The 22710-nt window shown below is 46.8% G+C and overlaps 1 protein-coding gene across 1 annotated transcript; it reads left to right on the top strand.

Moving 5' to 3' along the window:
* The first annotated feature begins 1555 nt into the window (after window positions 1-1555).
* SOX3 (SRY-box transcription factor 3) lies at window positions 1556-3622 on the top strand. The gene is given in 2 exon segments (XM_036888192.2): window positions 1556-1589; window positions 1592-3622. Coding segments are annotated over 2 exon segments (1341 nt in total). The 3' UTR covers window positions 2899-3622.
* Window positions 3623-22710: the final 19088 nt, after the last annotated feature.

Raw genomic sequence — 22710 nt, 5'->3', positions numbered from 1 at the left:
ATTAGTGCTAAAAAGCTAAAAACCTGCTTTTTTTCCTCCCTCCCCCTTTTTTTCACACTTAGGATTTATGCCGTTCTTTTGGTTCCCCACCTTTCCACGAGGCTGGGGGGTGGGGTGCCACACTGCGCGGACACCTTATTTCAGTCTCTGTCACTTCTGCCCGGCAGGTTTCTCCTTCCCACCCGTCGCCTCGGGCGGCTCAGGGAGTTTCAAACGCTGTGCCACTCGCTCAGGCAGAAGAAGGCGATTGCTGGGGTTCCCACTCCCCGCAGCTGGGGTTTCCGCGCCGCTAGTCTTTGGTAGACAACCCAACATGCGGGTGAGTGTCCCGCTCCGAGTCTCGAGACTAAGGTCAGGAAGGCTGTAAATCAAAAAAGGAGGACGGAATCCGTTAGCAGAGCCTGCTCCCCGGGGAAGGCGGCGCGGCTGCGCCGCTAGAGCTGCGCTCAGTGGTCCTGGCAGGTGCGCGGCCAGCGGAGGAGGCCCGGCGGTCCACCCCGAGGACGGCCTCGGCTCCTCTCCGGCCGCCATCCCCCCCGCCAAGAAACTTTTCTTTCACTTGGAGAGGCTCTGTGTTGCCATGAAAACGGATTTTCCAAGGGGCCCGACCCTCCCCCTCAGGGGCATCGGACTGGAAAAACCGAAATGGCCAGAGAGCAGAGACAAAAAGGGGCCGCTAAGCGGGGGCCTGGAGCGAGAGAGACGAGTCAGGCTTACCCCCTCCACCCCACACACACTCCCCGCACCAGCGGCTGGGAGCGTCTCCGCCCGGCCCGGGCAGCGGGCGGCTGACTGCTCGCCCTCACACCCTCCAGCAGGGAACCTCACAGCCCCCGTGCGCTCCGCGGTCCCGAAGCCTGTCTCCGGTGCCCCGGTGCCCGACTCCCGCTCAGTCCTGGGCGCGCCGGCCCGCAATACCTCGGCGGAGGCTCCTGCTGGAGAGGGGCCGATTCTAGGAAGGGCTTCTCGGAGCCGCAGTCCGGGGCATCTCCGCTGCGTCCTGAGTCCCCAAGCCCGCCTGGGTAGCTAGCAATGCTGCGGTCCCCTGTGTCCCCAGAGCTGGTGGCAGAAGTGGTCCGAGGACCAAGATGGAGACAGTGGGAAGCTTTGCAGGGTGGCCCCGGGACCTGGTGCCACTCGGCCCTGACAGGGCTGCAAAGTTGTTTTCTGAACCGCGTGGGTGCCCTTCTTGCCCCACTTCCTCCCAATTCTGCTTGCGCGCCCCTCCCCCCTCCGTCACCTCCTAGAGTTTCGTTCTTTCAAACTTTTGAGACCCTAATTGGTGGTCTCTGAGCGACTCTCCAGGACTCCCGCCTCCTGAATAACTCTCATCACGTCACCGGGCCCAAGAAGGGCGTGGGGGTGAACGAAAGGGCTCCCCGAACTTTTTTTTCTAGCGGAGCCGAACGGGGGCTCCATGATGATTGGCCAGGGCGCATCACTGAGAGCCTGTCAATCACGGGGCCTCCCGGTGGCGAGGGGCGGACCGAGCCCTAACCCAGGGGTATCGGAGCAGGTATATAAGGGGCCCTGAAAGCGCCCGGCCAGACTGCGAATGCGACCGGCTCGAGACAACGTATTAGGTGCGCGTAGCCTGGGGTTCCTGCTGACTTGGCGCGGGGCGCTTCGGCAAGCCTGCCCTTCCCGCCCGACTCGCCGGCCGACCGGCCCCCAACCGTTCTTCCGACGGAGTCCCCTGGCCTTTTCACCGTGGCTGCTCCAGCCCCCGGAGCGCCTTCTCCTCCCGCCACTCTGGCACACCTTCTTCCCGCCCCGGCCATGTACAGCCTGCTGGAGACTGAGCTCAAGAATACCGTGGGGCCACCCACCCCGGCGGCAGGTGCTGGCGGCCCCGCAGGGCCCGGCGGCGCGGGCAAGAGCAGCGCGAACGCAGCCGGCGGCGCGAACGCAGGCGGCGGCAGTGGCGGCGGCGCGAGCGGCGGCGGCGGCGGCGGCGGCAGCGACCAAGACCGCGTGAAGCGCCCCATGAACGCCTTCATGGTGTGGTCCCGCGGGCAGCGGCGCAAAATGGCCCTGGAGAACCCCAAGATGCACAACTCTGAGATCAGTAAGCGTTTGGGTGCCGACTGGAAACTGCTGACCGACGCCGAGAAGCGGCCGTTCATCGACGAGGCCAAGCGACTGCGCGCCGTGCACATGAAGGAGTACCCGGACTACAAGTATCGGCCGCGCCGTAAGACCAAGACGCTACTCAAGAAGGACAAGTACTCGCTGCCCGGCGGCCTGCTGCCCCCCGGCGCTGCCGCCGCCGCGGCCGCGGCCGCGGCCGCCGCCGCCGCCAGCAGCCCGGTGGGCGTGGGCCAGCGCCTGGACACGTACACACACGTGAACGGCTGGGCCAACGGCGCGTACTCGCTGGTGCAGGAGCAGCTGGGCTACGCGCAGCCCGCCACCATGAGCAGCCCGCCGCCGCCACCCGCGCTGCCGCAGATGCACCGCTACGACATGGCCGGCCTGCAGTACAGCCCCATGATGCCGCCCGGCGCCCAGAGCTACATGAACGCGGCGGCCGCGGCCGCCGCGGCTTCGGGCTACGGGGGCATGGCGCCCTCAGCCGCCGCGGCCGCGGCCGCCGCCTACGGGCAGCAGCCCGCCACCGCCGCCGCGGCCGCCGCCGCCGCCGCCGCCATGAGCCTGGGCCCCATGGGCACGGTGGTGAAGACCGAACCCAGCTCACCGCCGCCCGCCATCACTTCGCACTCGCAGCGCGCGTGCCTCGGCGACCTGCGCGACATGATCAGCATGTACCTCCCACCCGGCGGGGACGCAGCTGACGCCGCCTCGCCTCTGCCTGGGGGCCGCCTGCACAGCGTGCACCAACACTACCAGGGCGCCGGGACTGCCGTCAACGGAACCGTACCGCTGACCCACATCTGAACGCCAGACCGCGCTCGCCGCCCCTCCGCCCCCACCCCATCCCGCACCCCCAAGTTGGGACGCCTTGTTGTTTAGCTTTGCTTGCCTGGGACTGTTGCCTTGTACTGATGAGGGGAGGACAGAAAGTTTTGCTGTAGCTGTCGGGTTTTGTACAAAAGCTAACAGAAGTCTGGAGCAGCGGAAATGGGACTTTCTAGAGCTCGCCTGCCCCTCGCTGCTGCCCCTCCCTCTACTTTTGTAGGCTGGGAATCGCTGTGATGTTTGCAACGAGAAAGCAGCCCCCCTCCTCCTGGGTTCCTGGGTTTTTCTGTTGCATTTGAAAATGTCGTCTCCTTACTTTGCTCTTAGCCGAGGAGTGAGTGGATGGGAGAAACGTACTCTCGGGTGAGGCTGGCCTGAGAACTGCAACGCCCCCTCCCCCAGTCGCGTTGCATCTGCTTCCTCGTGGGTTTTGTGGGGGCTGACCACGCGGAGCTGCGCGGCAGCTAAGGCCAATGTTAATTTATAGCCAGGTATATGCGTGTGTATCCCGCTTCGCCGCCCTTGGCGGCGGGACAGTTTCTGTCCAGTCCGCATTTAGGCTGTTGAGTTGGTGGTTTCTGCCGTGATCTGTTTGATATTTCGACGCGCTAATGTATTCGGATTTCGTTTGGGTGGTGGGGAAGGGGCTGTTTTGTTTCAGGTTTTTCCAGGTTTCACTCTTAATTCCTAAATGAGAGATCAATAAATTTTATAACCAATATAATGGAGTCCTGATAATTTTGCGGGCCTGAAAGTTTAGGAGAGGGTCGGGGAGGGTGGCACCATCATCACTCGGCATCAAGACCGTGTTCCCGTTCTGGGGACTGGAAGGGGCCAAGCGGGAGGCGAGCGTCATCTGAAATGGTTGCTTAGTCCTGGTAATCCAAAACACACCGGCTCCCAATATTTTCAACGCAAACTCCGAGGAGAAAGCAGTTTGTCTTCCGAGGAGCGGGCACACTCGAGCTGAGGCAAACAGCCCGCGGTCACGCACTTGTTGATCGCGGTGATCGTCGGCTGGAGGAGTGTCTGCCACCGCGGCCACGCGGGCCTGGAAGGGGCGGCCCGCGGCCTCAGAGACTGTCCCCCAAGGCGGCGTGTTTACCTTTGTGCACTGGGGCGGGGAGACACCTGAGCAGAGCTGAAATATTTACAAAACGAAAACCCTAAGGAAATCTCCATTATCCTATTAAAAATAAGTGGTTACAGGAATCCCTAACAGGAAGTAAGTACATTTCAACCGTGGTGGCTGAAGCGGTGGAACCCTATCCAACGCTAGAAAATTTGGATTTTTAAAGTACACCTTAGATTTGTAAAGATCTATGGAACTCCTCCGATGCCTTTTTCTTTTTGACCTGTCAACCCAGTCCACCTATTTGTTTTCTAGAAGAGGCTCCCTCTCACTCGAAGTCTTCAGCGCGCTTCCCCTCCTCCACCGCCTCCCCCCGCTCCCGCACTTTCCCCAATCCCTGACCCTTGGGCATTCCACTGAGCCCCCCGAAAGGCTTTTCGTTTCGCGCCCGGCCACACGGCCCCAGTGTATCTGTTTGGGGCCTAGGAGGAAAACAAATAGAACCAGTGTTTTTTTACCCCCTCCTCAGCTGTTTGAGGTGATTTCCTTAATCCCTTTAATCCTGTTACCTCGCTATCCCAGAATAACTAAACTCAGTCTTTCCAATAAGCTTGGCCTGGTGCACTGTTTTTATCCTATCCACTCCTGACCACAGGTTTCTTTGCTTGAGGTCTGCTGGGACTCTGGGCGACAGAATCTCCCGTAAATTGGTCCGAATTCCACATTTCCAACCGGCTTCCTTTGTGCGGGCCAGCCATTCACCTGCAGGCCGGGGCGGACCTCGGGGGGAGGGGTGGAGGCTTTCTGCGGCTTCGGGGGTCGTGCCGCTTTTTACACTTCACTGCGGATCCTGGAGACTAGGCTCACCACGCCTCTCCAAGAAAGGTCGGGTCTCCCTGGGAAGGCAGCGCCACTCCTCCCCCGCAGACGCTGGCATTGCCCCCTCCCCCCAGCGCACCCCACCCCCTACTGTGCCACCTAGGGTGGGAGGGCTCCAGGCCACGATTTACAGACCGCAGGCAGTACCCTCCTCTCGGTGCTCTTCCCGGGCCTGCTGCGTCTGGACTGAGCTGGGCTGGAACTCGGCCTCCCTACCTCTCCTCTGCCCATCTCGGGGCCGCAGATTCGGGCCCCTCCTGGCTGGTGGGCGCTGCGACTTTTGCCGCTGCAATCGGAGCAAACCCACACACAGGCTGCCAGGTCGCTGAGCTCGACCCTCCATTCCGCTCCCGGGCTCCAAGGTCCCAGGAGCGAGAGGAAACTGTCCTGTCATATGCACTCCCCCCCCCCACCCCCCGCCGTTCGTATCTTTCAGTGTTTGGGCCTCAACAAAATACCTGTTGCAGTTACTCTGGATTCAAATAGCTAGCATTTGTGGACTCAAGTTTGGTCTGAAATGACTCCAGGAAAGGGAGGGTGAAAACAAGCAATTCCGCCCCACTGAGGGGGCGGTGCCAGCGAAGGAATAAACTGACACTGCTTCTGTAGAAAACTCCATTGTGCTGCTGCCTTCTTCGAAGTGCCAGGGTCACCCTTCAGCGGGTCTCACATACTGCTCACCCCCTCTCTAAACATCCATGGCTTTCTGCTCCACTCTGATTTCCAAATTGCCTTTAAGAGAAAGTTTTCATCAATCAGCACATTTGGAGGATTTAAATATAGATGAAAGATAAATTGTTTTTAACTTCAGTAACAGGGAAGAGAACTGAATTGAACTGCAGAGAAACTCCCATCCTCCAGGCCAGAGTTTTCAAACTAGAGTGTGCCCTCCCTCTCCCTACTCTTCCCTACGCACTTCCACCAGGATGAATGCCCTTAATCTGTTTTATAGATTGGGGTTCTGGTAGGATTTAATTTGAAGTAAGAGTTTTGCTGCTTAACATGGCAACAAGAACAAAATCCGGTCAAACCCCAACTCTTGCCTCCTCTGGTTTGTTTTACAGAGGAGGAAACTGGCCCCTTAAGCAGGATGTGACAGTGCTCAAGGTTGCCTGGCTGGTTCTATGGAAGCTCAGAGGAACCAGACTCCCAGGCCTGGAGGGCTCACTGCCCCACCAGAGGTGATCAAAACAGATGAAATCCCAGCCCCTGCTACCCCGCAAATCCATAATCCAGTGGGGTCTCTAGAAAAACGAGGTACTTCCTGGCACAGACTCCTAGTAGCCACCATTTGGCAAATAGTAAAGCGATGTGGGGAGCACAGGGTTTTCAGAGTGGAAAAGACCAGCCCATCTTTTAGTTTTCCTCTGGGAGAAGCAGAGCTACTTTTTGGTGGGAATTATCCTGCGTACAGATCTTCTTTTCTGTCCTGTCTATACAACTCCCTTCATTAACCTCCCTTCTAGAACTCTAAAGGGGGAGAGGGCATCCAAAAAGCAGACCAACATTTATTAACTAACTTGTGCATCACAGACTTCTTTATAATGGTAAAAGTTACACACAACCCAAACATCCAACAAATAGGAAGAGGTTATGTAAAATGTTTTCAAAAAAGACTAGTTTGGAGATATTAAAAATTGTGTGGGGGGAAATTTTAATGATGCAGGGAAATGCTTAAAACACAAAGTGAGAAAAGCAAGATACACAAAAGTGTATTCAGTATGTATGACCTATTTTAAAATAACTATATAGGACGAGAAAAATATGCAAAAGAGCAGGGCGGTGCTGTGAACTCTGCTTAGTCTCCCACATATTTTCTCATACTTTCCAATTTTCTCTGATAAGACTGTATTCCTGTTATCACCAGAAAAGGCCAGTTTAAAATATATTCTGTCCCTGTCACAAATACAAACGTGTGTCCCCTTGTGCAAGAAGAAAGTTCAAGCTTTCCCTGGTTTGTTTTGGGGTGAGGCGGGGGCAGGGAGCCCCAGGAGCAGTAATCCTCCAGCTCTCCTCTGGTTGGGGCCTGCAGGGAACTCAAGCAGGAAGAGCACACCAGAGCAACCCCCCGCCAAGCACCCTCCTCAGTAAGCAGGAGCGGGATCAGATTAGTGCCGGCTTCGTCATTCTTCAGAGCCACTCACTGGAGAAAAAGACCTCCTTGGGAGCCAAACTGAACAGCCTGGTCTGCGGGAAGCAGGGGCCAGTGAGGAACCAGAAGGCACACAAACCCAGGGGCCTGAGCAGCCCTCGCTGCCCTCCTGGGAGGGTGGGTCCCAGGCCAGGAGGAGGAGGGAGTAGGGGCGCACCTATCAGCTGAGTGAAGCACAGTGTGCTGTGTCCCTCCTCCCCATCACTACCATCCTCATTCCCACTGCTGTCATATATTTAGGACCACGGCCATGGCCTCCTACCTGTTCCTGCTTCCACTCTGCTCCCCACCACTCTATTCTCTTTAGTCCTGTCATTGTCACTGCCCCCTTTTTAATGACCTTTTCATGGCTTATTGATTGCTCTTGGAAAAATACACCATCTCCAAAGCTTTGCCTGATATGGCTTCTACCCACGTCTCTTGGCTCAACCCCCCCTCCTGCAACCCTAGCCGGGAGACCTTTGAGAAGTATTGAATAAACAAATAGTTCCTGGTAGTTTCATATCTAAATAAATGTTAAAGTCTGTAATGGTCTTAGATAAAAATTATTATGCAGATTACCTATTTATTCTACATCTGTGGGATTTCCCCAAATCTGCATATCAAGTGCAGATTCCTGGCAATTAACAGACTCTGCTGGCAAAAAAAAGACACCATTTCTTTCCTGCCTCAGGGCTTTTGAACTTGCTGTTGCCTTTTCCTGCAATGTTTTTTTTCCCAAGCTCTTCCTTCAAATAGTCCAGTGGCTTCTGGAAGATCTCAGTTCAAGTGGCACTTCTGTGAAGTCTTCCGTGATGCCCTCCTCCAGAATGGGACAGCGCTCCTTGTTGTACACTCTCAAAGCTGGTAACTGAGTACTTCTTCACAGCACTGATCCCAGTGTCATTTTACATTTATTTGTGTGATTGTGTCTCTCCCCTAGTTTGTAAGTTCCATGAGGGCAAAGACTGTGTCTGGTTTGTTCACCAATACCTAGTGCAATGCCTTTTCCATGGCAGGCTCTCAAAAATATCTGTGCAGTGTTTACTGCATGTTTAAAGAATGGGAGTATGGGTCCTTGAAGCTAATGGGATCAATGCAAGTAGGTGACAATCAAGACTGAAATTGCCACCTTGGCTCCATTCCTTGCCAGCCATAGGACATCACTTACTCTGGACATGAGTTTCTTCAGATGTCAACTAGGAAAAACAATGTCTCTGGTATATTGTGAGAATTAAAAAAAAAATGCTTTGAGTGCTAAGTACCATGTCTGGCATACAGCCATTAGGCAGTAGGTGTTAGTTACAATTACCACCTTTTTCTTTAGCAGCTTCTCTTGACTCTTCAGGGAGGAGCTAGTGCTCTCTGGTCAGATTCTGTGCTTCCCACAAACATAAGTGATGTTTCTCATTGCAGAGGTCAATTTTTCCTATAGAAAGAAGGCAGAATAAGACATCACCATTAAAATGAACAAACCATCTGACACCAAAAGCATAAACACAAAAGAGAAAATGGGTAAATTGGGCTTTGTCAAAATTAAACTTTTTTGCCTCAAAAGACACTATCAAGACAGTGGAGAGATAACCCACAGAATAGCAGAAAATATATACAAATCATGTATCTGACAAGGGGCTTGTATCTAGACTATATAAAGACTTACAACTCAGTAATAAAAAACCAAATTGCCCAATTAAAAGTGGACAAAAGACTTGAATAAGCATTTTTCCAATGAGAATATACAAAAGGCCAACAAACTCATGTAAAGATGTTCAACATCATTAGTCATCAAAGAAATGCAAATCAAAACCACAATGAGATATCAGTTCACTCTAAGTAGGGTGGCTATAATAATAATTTTAAAGGCAATAACAAGTGTTGCTGAGTATATGGAGAAATCAGAACCCTTATAAAGTGCTCAATATAAAATGGTAAATCTACTTTGAAAACCAGCTCTTCAAAAGGTTAAACACTGAGTTACCATATGACCCAGAAATTCTACCCCTAAGAATAACCAAGAGAAATGAAAACATATGTTCCCACAAAATTTGTATACTAATATTCATGGCAGCATTATTCATAACAGCCAAAAAGTAGAAAAAACCTAATTGTCTATTAACCGATCAATGGATACATGAAATGTGGTATATCCATATAATGGTATATTATTCTGTAACAAAAAGAAATTAAATACGTGTATATATACAGGTTAATATACATATATATAGTACTTGGCTCTGTTAACAGGTGAGAAGGCCTAGAAGCAACAACACCCCAGTGGCAATGAGCACACCCAGCATCCAGATCTTAGTTTCTAATACTGTTCTTCACAAAAAGGAACCAGGGCTCTTTGGGAAAATGGCTGATTCTAGGAATGGGGCCAGAAGTATACAAAATAAGTCTGGAGCATTCTGTAATGGCAGAAACTAAGGGAAAATGAAATTAACAAAGAGAGAAAGAAAGAGGGTAAAAGAGAAGATGGATGTAAGGAAGGAACAGAGGGAGGGAGGGAGGAAGAAGGGAGGGAAGGATGGAGGGAGGGAGGGAGGACTGCAATGATGGGGGTGTGTCACAGGGTCACAGGAGCCAACTAAAGGAGCTCCCAGTGACCAAATCTGAAACAATTTAAACAACAAAATGAATAAAGTAGAATTGGATTATAACCCAAAGTATACAACAAATATCCATGCATCCACACTGACATAAATACAGAATAAATACATAAATGAGGGAAGGGGAAGAGACAAATCTCCTGTGCAGAAGTCCAAATCATTTATGCAAATAGTATTACCTTCAGGGAGGTGGAGCATAGCTCCCCGCCCATTAAGTGCAGGGAACTCATAGTGACTACCTTCCAAACAGAATAGTATGGAAAGTGGGAAAAGAGTAACTTTTCAGTGGTGAAACCTGACAAATAACTACCTCAGCCAGAAGATCAAGGTCATCATCAATAGTGGTAAGTTAATAAAGCAGCTATTTTTAAAAAACAAACACAAAACACCCTGGTGGATGGTGGTTGTAGAGGTGTTTGGGAGGCAACCTGTCCAGTGCTAAGAGCTGCTGTACATACCAGGTGTGACCTCAACCCCAAATGCATTCTCCAAACCTAGTTGTTAGAGCAGGAACAGGCATCTGACATCATCCAGTCTAGCACCCTCATTTTATATAGAGGGAAACTGAGGCCCAGAGGGACACAGACATGCCAAGGTCACATAGCTTGTTAATGCCAGAGTCAGTGAACTGAAACTTGGGTGTCCTGGGGGTCTCTGTTCAGTGATTTTTACAACTATCTCCCCAGCTGCATTTAAGAAAGTTTACTCTGTTTCTGTCTACCTCCACCCAGGAACCTCTTCTCAGTTGGAGAGTACATAGAAAAGAGCAACCTATTACCAAAAGAAAAACAAAATAATCTTTTCAGTTACTAAAAACCTAGGTTAAATCTCCAACTGGGTTCTTGTGGTAGCAACTCTACTCAAAAGTCATTTTAGAAGGGAGCACTTTGTGTGTTAAAGGAAATCTTCAATGAAGAAAACAAATTTCTGATAAAAAAAAAGTAATTAAGTGCTCATTTATTTTTGAAATTCTCTATGGGAATGTCAATACAATTTAACAGAAGTTTAAATTACCATATATATTTTACTCTTAGATTTTACTAATATGCTTTTATATGAGGATCTTAGAAATCCCTGAGGAGCAAAAATAAAACATGTACCACTTACTAGACATTATTCAAAACATCTCCTGAACTTTAATTTTTATTTAAATATGAAACCATCAGGGGCTTTTGAATATGTCTGAAAAACTTTGTCAAGCCCATGATTTATTTATTCCATAATCATCTTTAAAGACATTCTATGTGTCAGAAAGTGTGCAAGGATCTATGGACAACAGGACATCACAGGGCTCATAATATAGGGTTGCAGAGCAAAGATCAGTAGGGGTGTCTGTCTTGAGACAGAATACCACCTTAGAGCCAGGATCTGAGAGGGCCACAGAGGGGCTTCCTAGAGGCAAGATCATCTGAGCTGAACCTTACACAACATGTGGGGCTGTTAGAGGAAGAGAAGGACTGGTGGACATTTCAGGCTGATAGAACAGCATGGAAAAGATACACTCCTGTATCTTGGGGTCAGGGCATTTCATGTGGTTAAATAACAAGGATGCAGAAAGAGAAGATGGAGGGATGTTGTGGGCAATAAGGCTGGAAAAGTAGAAAAGCTCCTAGTCATGGGCCTTGAATGCCATGCTAACGGGTTGCACCTTGCTCCTGTACTCAAAGGGAACCATGAAAGGTGCTTGGTAAGTGCTTCATAAAGATCATGGTGACTGTAGTATGAAGGAAAAATTGGAGGGAGAAGGGACAGGAGGCAAGGATATTAGGCAAAAGGCTATTTGCTTCAGGCAAGAGAAAAATCTGATATATGTAGTGGCAGTGAGAATGAGAAACAGTAAGATCAAGACAGGAATCTGCTTCACCTTGAGTGGGGGTGCACAGAGAGGCAGGTGGCATTAACAGAGACAGAGAGCACAAGAAAAGGAGCCTAAGTTTTTAAACTTTTAAAGTGAAGAGAATGAATTTTTATATGTGACTTTAGCTTGGTACAGTATGGTTGTGTACACAATCACAATCATTTATAGGCACATCACTCTTGTTCAAAAGAACTACTGCTCTACCAAACTTAATATGGTTTTGCACCATAATAAAAGCCAATTTCATCTACTGATATTGCTCACTTGAAAATAATTCTCTTTGTTGCTTTACTAATTGCTCAATTGAAATACCTTTGATTATTTGCGAATACGTCATTTGAAACGTTTGGAATTAGTCTGTGCACTCTGTTCTGAAAAGGACCACTAACGCGCCTGCTAACTTTAAGATTCTTCTTCAAGTTCCTGTGTGCAGGAGTAGGATATCTGTAATGTCAAAAGCCCCAAGCAGTTAGGCAAGATTGGAATGGTAGCAAGCTTCTGCACTCACAGCCTGGGTAGGACTGTGGTGTCAACGCCTCCAGCAGAGCTGATAGAGCTGTCTCTCAGTCTGTCTGCAGGCTCTGTTTACATTCTGCAGGCTAACTAGAAATACTCTCCCCACCACCACCAAAAAAGATCTCTGGGTCAACCTGACATTTTCTAGACTCTGCATGTACTGTATTTCTTCCTTTAACAAGCTCTCCTGCTATGTTACTTCATATGACCTATTTGCAAGGAATAAATTAGGCTGAGTGTGTAAACAACATATGAATTCTAGAGATGTTGCGGGTAATTACAAGCAGTGGAAATGAACAGTTGATTTGGATAGTGTTCTTTCAACTGGAATGTGCCCCATTTGTACAGGGCTCAGGGAAACCTGAAAGGTGGATAGATTCACTAAAATTTGGAATCTTTAGTAAGGTAACACCGGGACCAAAATATGGCTGCAAAGCAAAAGGAAAGTACTTTAGAATGGAAGGTAACTTCTTGGGAGAAGATGTATGTATATAAAACTCACACACACACACACACATGCATGCACACAGACAGAACAACATTTGTCCAGTGATAAAGGACAGTCTCTTAACTGTGGAGTATCTCCAGCGTTCTAGTCTCAGTCTGTGCACTTACTGACACCTCTACGTTGATACTCTCAGAAGTCCAGTCCACATGGTTTTCCTGAGCCTCAGATCTTTGGGTCCAACAGCACCTTGAATGTTCACTGGTGTGTCCCATGGGCCCTCAACCTTCGGCCAGACCAAACTAACTCATCCTTTTCCTCCCGAAAGCAACACCTTCTGCTCTCTTTTCCACCTCAATTAAACAGCACCCATGTCTGCGTGGACATTTCCTTCCCCCTCACACTCCAACGCAACTGCCTACCATTTGCAGAATCTGTTCTTCATTCACACTGCCTTAGTTGGGGCTTGTATTACTTCTCCATTGCTGTGTATGAAATTACCCCACATGTTAGCAGTATAAAACGACAGACACTTATTACCTCACTATTTCTGTGGGCTAGGCTCCAGGCCTGGCTTGGCTGGCTCAGGGTTTCTCACAAGGCTGTAGCCAAGGTGTTGGCTGGGAGCACAGTTGTTGCCAGGCTCCACTAGGGTAGGATCTGCTTCAAGGTCACCCGTGGGACTCTTGGCCTGCATCAGATCCACACTGGCTGTGGCCAGGCCTCTGTCCTAGCTCATTTTTGACCAGATATACCAGTTATTTGCCATCTGGGCCTCTCCATAGCATAGCTCACAACATGGCAGCTGGCTTTGAAAGTCACAGTCTTTCTGTAACCTAACCTTGAAAGTGACATCCCATTACCTTTGCCCTATTGGGACTGAGATGCCAGGTCCAGCCTGCGCACAAAGGGAGGGGATTACACAAGGGCATGACTCTCAGGGGGTGGAGGTCATTGCCTACCGGAAGGCCCTTGTCGTTTGTCTGGTATACAAGTGGGAACTCAGGCACTAGCACCCTAACTGGCCCCCAGAGTGTCTCCACTCCAGGCCATCCTCCATACTGAGACCTGAGTGACCGTCCTGCAAAAACAATCCCATTGGGTGATTCCACTTGTAAAAGACCTGTGTTGGCAATGGGTGCTGTCCCCAGGACAAAGTCCAAACTCGTTGACAAGCCATTCGCAGCCCGGCACTGGCTGTTCCTGGCGTCTTAGCTCTCCAGCCTCCTTTCCTGCCAGCACACACCCACCTACAGCAATAGCAGAAGTCTCATGGGCCCCAGGTTCCCAGAAACAAGCTGGGCCCTTTTTGGTCCTTCCTCCATTTCCGCGGGAACACAGAGGACATGCTCCTCCACTACCTGGCCTAGCTTCCTGCCCCTCATCCTTCAGGGTGCGCCTCCTCTGAGAACCAGCCAGGAGTCTCCCTGGGTCTCCAAGTACTATTTGAGGAACCTGCACAGTGCCTGGCCCATACTATGAAACAGTGGATGAAGGTCTGTCATTTTCTTCGATAAAATCAATTAATGCTAGAGCTGTAGGAAATGCAAAAAGAAAAAAGAGTAAAAGGGCACAGATCCCTGAAGTCCAAATGAGGGAAGACTTGGAGGCCCTGAGAAGAGAAAGGTAGAGAGAGGGCTTGGCCAAGTTCACAGTGCTGTTTGGTGGCAGGGCTGGGATAGCTAACTAGCTTAGCCAGACCTGCTCACCCCACCTCAAGGGCTCATTCTCCTGCTACCTAGTACCTCTACTGCTTTCAGGCTCTCATCTGCTCCTTGAATCCTATGATTATCAGAGGGTAGGAAAAACAAGTTTAATAATAACACTGCACGTGATGCTTCTCCATTCCTCTTTGGGGCCGTGTCAGTCCTTGTTCGATCTCCAGCTTGTGTGAACGTGAGCTACCTTTACGGGAAGGTAGTGAGAATCACATTCTCATCTTGGGGAAAGAAATGTGAACACACTGCACCCACTTCTCTGTTGTTGTAGAGCTGAATTTGTTTGCGCGGGTTTACGGGCCCCCGGGGACCACTCTTGCTCCTCCCCTGGTAGTTGAGTTCTCCATTTTCTAGAGGGCCATCCAGCACTCTCCTTTCTGGGTATGTGGATTTCCATTTCCAGGGCTGCAGACTCCACGATATTCAGGAGAAAAGTACGGGCCGCAGCAGAAGGTTCTCCTTTCGCTCCTCCTCTTCTACCGAATAAATCCCTGACATACCAAAAAGAGCTGTCCAGAGATAACACGGACTTGCAGCATGTGCTGCCTGAGTAGCTACAGCAGCAATGGCAGTTCCAGTGACAGTCCAGTCCCCGACATCAGCAAGAATGAGGAATCTGACAGGAGGTGCTGAGGAGGAGGACGCGGCAACAGCTCATGAGGTGCTGATGGGAGGAGGGCCGTGGCAGGGCTGCTGGTCGCTCTTTAACATCCTAAGATATGGCTGGGTCCCTGCTAGCTAGTCTGTGCCTTCAGCGGGCAGAGAAGAGAACTGGGGCTCATACTACAAAGCCAGCGTGCAGGGCTTCCAGAGCCTGGCATTATCATCAGATGGACTAGCTCCTCCCAAGGTCTCTCTGTTGGTTAGATTTTCTTGAACACTTTTTGTTAACTTCCCTGAGACTCAAGTGGCTCTTCTGTAAAATGGATAAAAAAGTAGTACTTACATTATAGCATTGCTTGAAGTTTAAATAGGACGATGCATATAAAGGGCTCATCACTCAATACATGTAAAATATTACATTTATCATTGCAGATCTGGGAGGATCCAAAACACCCACATTCCAAACGAATATTACACTATGACCTCTAATACATCAACACATGGAGGTTTCTAAGCCAGCTACTCTGCTTATTAGCTGTGTGATCTTGTGCATGTTGCCTAACCTCTCTGTTTCTCCAATTTCCTTCTCTGTGAAGTGGAGATAATAATGCCATTGCCTTTATAGAATTCAGTAATAAATTTTCAGTTAAGAACTTAGCACAGTGCCTGTTATTTATTATTATGATCATCATCATTATCATAGTCCTTCTACAGCTTCATGTGACCCAGGTTTACTTTCCTGCTGCAGTGGAAAGAGCACAGGCTTTACAATCACACAGATCTCAGTCTGAGATGTTTAGAGAATAGATTCCAGAGTCCAGTGTCTGGGTTTTTCAATCCCAGCTCCATCACTTACTGGCTGTGCAACCTTGGGTAAGAACTTTAACAAGAAGTCAAAAATTAATCTGAGATCCTTTGCTTGCATTTCAATAGTATGCACTAGCCATAGGCTATTCTTAGGTCTGAATAAAAATCTTAGCAGTATATTGATTTTCAGGAGTAGTTTATGAAATAATAAAAATAACTGGTATTTCTGACAATAACTTTGTCAGCCTTTTTGTGGCCCCTGCACACTACTTTAACCTTTCTAGTCCTCCATTTCCTCATCTGTAAAATGTTGATTATACAGCATATCCCTCAGGGTCCCTTTGTGGCCATCCACCCCAAATTTGGTTCCAATGTCAAGATGGATAATGTCAAACACACACCACAAGGATGTGACAAGTTTTATTAGTTACATAATGGGATCTTTCTGCGGAGAGCAGGGCAGGCTTCCCAAGCTGGTCCACGGATGGCCTGAGGGAGCAAGGGAAGGAGACTGGGCAGGGTTTTCCCTTGAGTAGGGGGTAGGTGGAGGTGAGGTTCCCACAGGTGGGCAGGGCTTGCACGGTTTGAATCTCCTGCCACCGCTAAAGGCATCCACGCTTTCTAACTGGCTTGCCCGGCTGTGGGGAGCAATGGGAAGAGGATGAGGCTTAAAAGCTAGCTAGCTGTCAGTAGTCAAACATCAAAAAATGGAGTCAGATTCCTCATTACATATTACGGCCCAATAAATGAGAAAACACACCTAAAGTACTCAAGGAGCGATGGCTGTTATTATCAAACCACAAATCTTGACAGTCATTGGCCTGCTGTATTGCAAATGTGTGATTTCCTTGTATGGGGGTGGGGTGTTCAAGGTGTAGTGGAAAAAGTACTTAGCAGGCCCCGGGGCAACTTGAGATCTGTCCTCCATTAGCCCTTGTGAACCTAGCTTAGTCAGTTCTGTTCTGGGCCTCTGGAGTATAATGAGGGGTAGGATGAGATGTTCTCTAAGGCTCCCTGCAGGTCTAAGTGTTTGAAAGCCACAGTGGCTGGCTCACTCATCAAGTGGTATCACTACAGAATGATGAGACACTTGGTTTTTTTTTCAGCCCACTTTCTGCCATATTCCAGATATAGTTAGACCCCATGCTATTCATACCTTTAAGACCAATTTAAGCCAGCAGAGTAAGAAGTAAACCAAAAATAGAGACTGAAAAGACTAGCTCTACTTCAGTCTCAGTAGATCAACCATTGTTCCACAACTTTACTGCAGTCTGAAAAAAATGCTACATACCATCCTTGTCTGAAAAAAACCCCAATTTCACCATTCTTACACAGCACTCTTTTTTGTTTTTATTGTAAAGACATGTCCACTGAAAAATAATTCAACTGGAATGAAAATGGATGGGAGAGATAGGAAAGAAAAGTCCTAGCAATATGGAAAAAATTTTAAAGTCATCCCCAGAAATTAGAAGATCATATGTCATTTGCATAAATGACTATTTCTACTCAAATAATATATTCATTAATGAGCAAGTGAGCACTACCATGTCTGGACGGGCACTGGTTTGCAGGACAAGACACAGAACTATAGCAAGTCTTTGATGGACATTTCTCAGGGACAAATGAAGTTGAAAGGCAGTCTCCCTAGGATTGGAACTTGTTGATTCAGACTAATTCCTGACGTCTGAACTCTCAGATGTCCTCAACTCAGCCACACATAAGAACATTCTTGTCGACAGTAGGTTTCAACCGACTTTTGATCACTTTCTTCAAGCTTGTCAGCACTTCAATTGCAGCTCATTTAAGAAGGATGGAAGGGCCTAGACTCTGAAAGAGCACAGCCAACTAGGAGGCGAGCCACCCCCAAGAGGGCACTGCACAGGACTGCACTTGCTATCTTGACTAAGGATGACCGTGTCACCTTAGTCAGGACCACTCCACGTTCTTTGAATCTGGGACTGTCACAGAATGTCTGTCCTTTCTGGTAGAAGATGAACCCTGCCCAAGTTTGCCATATTTTCTACTTAATCTCACACCTGAGATATGTATCTATACATCTATATATCTGTATAGCTACATATTTATAGATCTATAGAATTATATGAATGCTCTAGGGGAGATACTCTACTATTTCCATATGTTGAGGATTGTTATGTCATGTGCCATGATCTCAGAGTCACATCCATATGACACTGGTATCTCCTCTTTAGCATTCCAGCCAAACAGATGGCCAGCTTGAATACTTCCAGAGATGAACAAATCACTACTATGTAGGGCAACCTGTCCCCTATTTAAGGAACTGTTGTTTACAATTCTGTATTGCAACTTCTATCCATTCCTCTAGTTGGGACTTGCAGTATTTACTTCCCATTTGTTCTAGGGCAGCCCTGTGCTCTAAAGCTGTTCATCTCCAGGACAATCTCACTTCTCTCAATTTTTTCCTACTTGGATGGTTCTAGGCATTCTTTAGCACTCTCATATCTCTCTTCAAAAACATTTGCATACATCTTACAATATCCATCAGCCCAGTGTAGCAGCCAGAACTGAACACATTAGTCCCCCTGGTTAGGGTTTGACTAGTGCAGAGCAGTGCAGAACTCACTTCCCCATTCCAGACAGCAAGTTCCCCATCCCCAGCCCAGAAGTCCGTGGACAGATACACTGCACTGTTGACTCACCTTACATGTCCTATTATTTAATTTAGCTACTCAGTCCAACTTTCATTGCCATGTACTGATTCTGTCATCCAACATAGCCATCCCAGCTGTCATTCTGTATGGGTAGTTTAGCACAATTTCACATATATAATCATATATGTGGGATAGATACATACCATATGTAGTGGTATATATACTGACACTGGAATTGACACTCAGAATTAAAGAAAGCTAGCTCTGGTCACTGACTAAGCACCTCCATATATTTTTATTTCCCCCATTTGGACAATGGAGTGAAAGAAACACTGATTTCTAGTAAGGTTCACTTTCCAGTTCTGTGCATTTATATAAGCTACCTGCGAACTTACATCCAGCTGATTCCTGGAATGTCATCTGGACCTTACTCCTCTCATATCCATATCAAAGTCTCTGCCCATACTGAAGTTAAGTCACCAGAACATTGGACCCTTAGGCTCTTTGACCCAGGACGCAGAATTTCAGCTTGAACGCTACCCCAAAGGAATCGTGTTGGATCTAAAAAGAAGTGACTGTGACAGTGAGGGCCACACACCACTGGGCCAGGCTCCTGGGAGAGGCTGGGGTACTCTCGGAAGTTCTTTTCAGGGAAGGATTCAAAAAGGAAGGAGAGTCACCTTCTTACATAGTTGGACCTAGACCCTAGAGAGCTCCTAGAAAACAGCCAGCAAGAATGAGAGCTCTACCAGCAGGCCAGCCTCTAAGCAACCCCGCACAGCCACCAAGCTCAGTGTCACTGCCATCCTAAGAGCTCAGGGACAGCCTGCAATCATGCCAGACATGCTTGCCTGTCACAGACAATGATTTAAAAATATAGAAAGTCCATGGAATCCTTGACTCTGATTTCCACAGTGGCTGTTAAATTGAAAAATCTACAATATTTTTGGTCCCAAATATTAGCAACACCCTCCAGGTTTCAGCACATAGGGAAACTACTTGCTAGAACTGTTGTTTCTCAGCAACATCCTTCGAATCTACCAGAAGCAGCCAAACTCCAAGAGTCTCTACTCTGTGATTCACTGACCATGTAATTGACCGTGGAATGTATCCGTCTACTCTTTTACTTGTTATCTGAACATATAGGAAAGTGTTTCTTTAGTTGTGCAGAACTTAAGTGTAAGAGCTTGGGGTATATACACTGAGCAATAAAGCAATTTTATTCCCTGAAGTAGATAAATAAAAAGACACACATGCATTCATAGAATTCTGTGGAAGGGCCAGAAAGGTCATATTCTAGTCCAAACCCCTCTTCCTGCAGATGGGAAATGCAAGCCCAGCAAGGGGAAGGGATTTCGTCAAGGTCACACCAGGAGCTGGTGGTGAAGCCTGAACTAGGATTTAGGGCTTTTGACTGCCAGCTGAGTCCTTGCCTCCATACCATGCTAAACATGAGTTTAAAGACTAATCCTCAAAGAAGTACATCACATATCTTTGTTAGTAACTGAAGGGAACTCTGATAGGGAATACCAACATTTCATCTAGAGTGAGAAGCACCGCTTCCTTTTTCCTCCCTTTCCTTTGGAAAAAACGAAACATTCTTCAGAATTTGTTTTGAGATATATTCATTCACTCATGAAAGTGAATATCTAGATAGATTTCAAAATTTATTTAAAAATACAAATATGTATGCACAGTAGGTGCTCAAGAAACACCACTGTGCATACATACAGAAATGTAATGACCATGGAACACTGGTCCTGAGTTCAACAGCTCACTGTGTCTCTAAGTACATTTGCATTTGGCAACAATGACTTCTAATCTTTGCTTCAAAACGGTGTCACCATTTACATAAACTTATATTATGATTAATGTAATCCATATAACCATATATAACATGATAATGTTGTCCAGCATAAATCAAAAGAATTAAGACCATTTTGTCCAGATGTTGTTCTCCACAGAACTGAGAGCTGATATTAAATTCTCCAGTTTTGTTGTCAACTGCTTTCTTGGCATGCTTACTCTCAGTTAGGAATGAGACAGACCCCAAAACGTCCCTGGACATCTCACCATATGTTGGCAGGAAGAAATACAAGCAAGCAGGAAATACTTAGCAGACAGCCAGAGGTCCTTCTCATTAGAGAACTAAGGAAACATCTGGTTAATAAAGCACTTTTCCCTCATGCCGCTTAGTTTCTCAGCTCAGCTTCTTGGTTAGCTCAGCATCTACTGAGCACACTTGAATTCTCTCCATAACTTCCCATTTTCTAATCAGAATTTTGTTGTTAGCTATTACTGTTGAGTTCTGAGAGTTCTTTATATATTCTAGATAGTCATCCTTTGTCAGATAAATGGTGTACAAATATTTTCTCCCAGTCTGTAGCTTGCTTTTGCATCTTAATGGCATCTTATCCAAAGCAGAACTTCTTAGTTTTGATGAGGTCCAATTTATCAATTTTTCCTTTTATACATTGTGCTTTAGGTATCAAGTCTAAAAACTCTTGGTCAAGCCCTAGATTTCAGAGATTTTCCACTGTGCTCTTTTTCTAAAAGTATCTATAGTTTCATGTTTTATAATTAAGTTCATGATTCATTTGAGTTAATGACTGCATAAGGTGTGAGGTTTAGGCAGATGTTAATTTTCTTTCCTGAAGTGTAGTTGACATACACATTATATTGCTTTCAGGTGTACAACATAGTGATTAAACAATTGCATACATTATGAAATGCTCACTATGGTAAGTGTAGTTACCATACAAAAATATTAAAATATTATCGACTATATTCCCTATGCTCTATTTTCATCTCCATGACTGATTTATTTTATAATGGAGGTTTGTACTCTTTATCCCCTTCACCTATTTCGCCCATCCCCTCACTGCCTCTCCTGGGGCAACCACCAGTTTGTTCTTGGTATCTGTGAGTCTGTTTCTGTCTTATTTTGTTTGCTCAGTTTTTAAATTAAGATTTCACATATAAGTGAAATTATATGGTGTTTGCCTTTCTCTGACTTACTTCACTTAGCATAATACCCTCTAGGTCCATCTATGTTGTCACAAATGGAAAAATTTCATTCTTTTTTATGGCTGAATAATATTCCATTTTACCACCTCTTTATCCATTCATTTGTCTATGGACACTCAGATTGCTTCCATATACTGGTCATTGTAAATGATGCTGCAGTAAACATAGGGGTGTATATATGCTTTTGAATTCGTGTTTTTGTTTCCTTTGGATAAATACGCAGAAGTAGAATTGCTGGGTTGTATGGCAGTTCTATTTTTTATTTTTTGAGGAATCTTCATACTGTTTTCCATAGTGGTTCCACCATTCTGAATACCCACCAACAGTGCACAAGGATTCTTTTCTCCACATCCTCACCAACATTTGTTACTTCCTGTCTTGTTGATATTAGCCATTCTGACAGGTGTGAGATGATATCTCATTGTGGTTGTGATTTATATTTCCCTGATGGTTAATGATGTGGAGAATCTTTTCATGTGCCTGATGGCCATCCATATGTCTTCTTTGGAGAAATGTCTATTCAGGTCCTCTGCTCATTTTTAAGTTGGATTGGTTTTTTGGTCACTGAGTTGTGTGAGTTTTTCATATATTTTGGATATTAACCCCTTACAGTTATATCATTTACAAGTATCCTCTCTCATTCAGTAGTTACCTTTTCATTTTGTTGATTATTTCCTCCACTGTGCAAAGTTTTTCAGTTTGATGTGGTCCCATTTGTTTATTTTGCTTTTGTTGCCCTTGCCTGAGGAGATAGATCCAAAAAATATTGCTGAGACTGATGTCAAAGAGCTTACTGCCTATATTTTCTTCTAGAAGTTTTATGGTTTCTGGTCTTACATTTAAGTCTTTAATCCATTTTGAGTTTCTTTTAGTACACGGTGTAAGAGTGTGGTGCAGTTTCATTGTCTTGCACGTAATTGTCCAGTTTTCCCAACACCATTTGTTGAAAATTGTCTTTTCCTCATTGTATGTTCTTGTCTCTTTTGTCAAAGATTAATTGATCGTATAAGCATGGGTTTACTTCTGGACTCTATTTTTTTCCATTGATCTGTGTGTCTGTTTTTGTGTCAGCATGGTTTTGATTATTGTAGCTTTGCAGTATAGTTTGAAATCCGGAGTGTGATGCCTCCAGCTTTGTTATTTTTGTTTTGGTTTTGGTCCATGAACATCCGATTGTTCCAATATCATTTGTTGAAAATGGTACTGAATTGCTTTTATACCTCTGTCAAAAATCACTTGGGCTTATTTGTATGAGTCCATTTCTGGATTCTCTATTCTGCTATATTGATCAATGTATCTATCCCTCTGCCAGTATCACTTTGTCATGATCACTGTAGCTTCATAATGAGCCTTAATATCAGGTACTCTGGCTCTTCCTATGTTACTCTTTTTCAAGGATGTTTTAGATATTCTAGGGGCCTGTCTGTGCCTTTCCTGGTAAATTTAGAATGTTTGTTTATGTCTACCAATAAAAACAAGAACTTCTTTTACTCACT

This window comes from Manis pentadactyla, chromosome X (genome assembly GCF_030020395.1).
Source record: "Manis pentadactyla isolate mManPen7 chromosome X, mManPen7.hap1, whole genome shotgun sequence".
Lineage (NCBI taxonomy): Eukaryota > Metazoa > Chordata > Mammalia > Pholidota > Manidae > Manis > Manis pentadactyla.
Note: the sequence above shows the minus strand (reverse complement) of the source record. Positions and strands in the feature narration are given on the sequence as shown.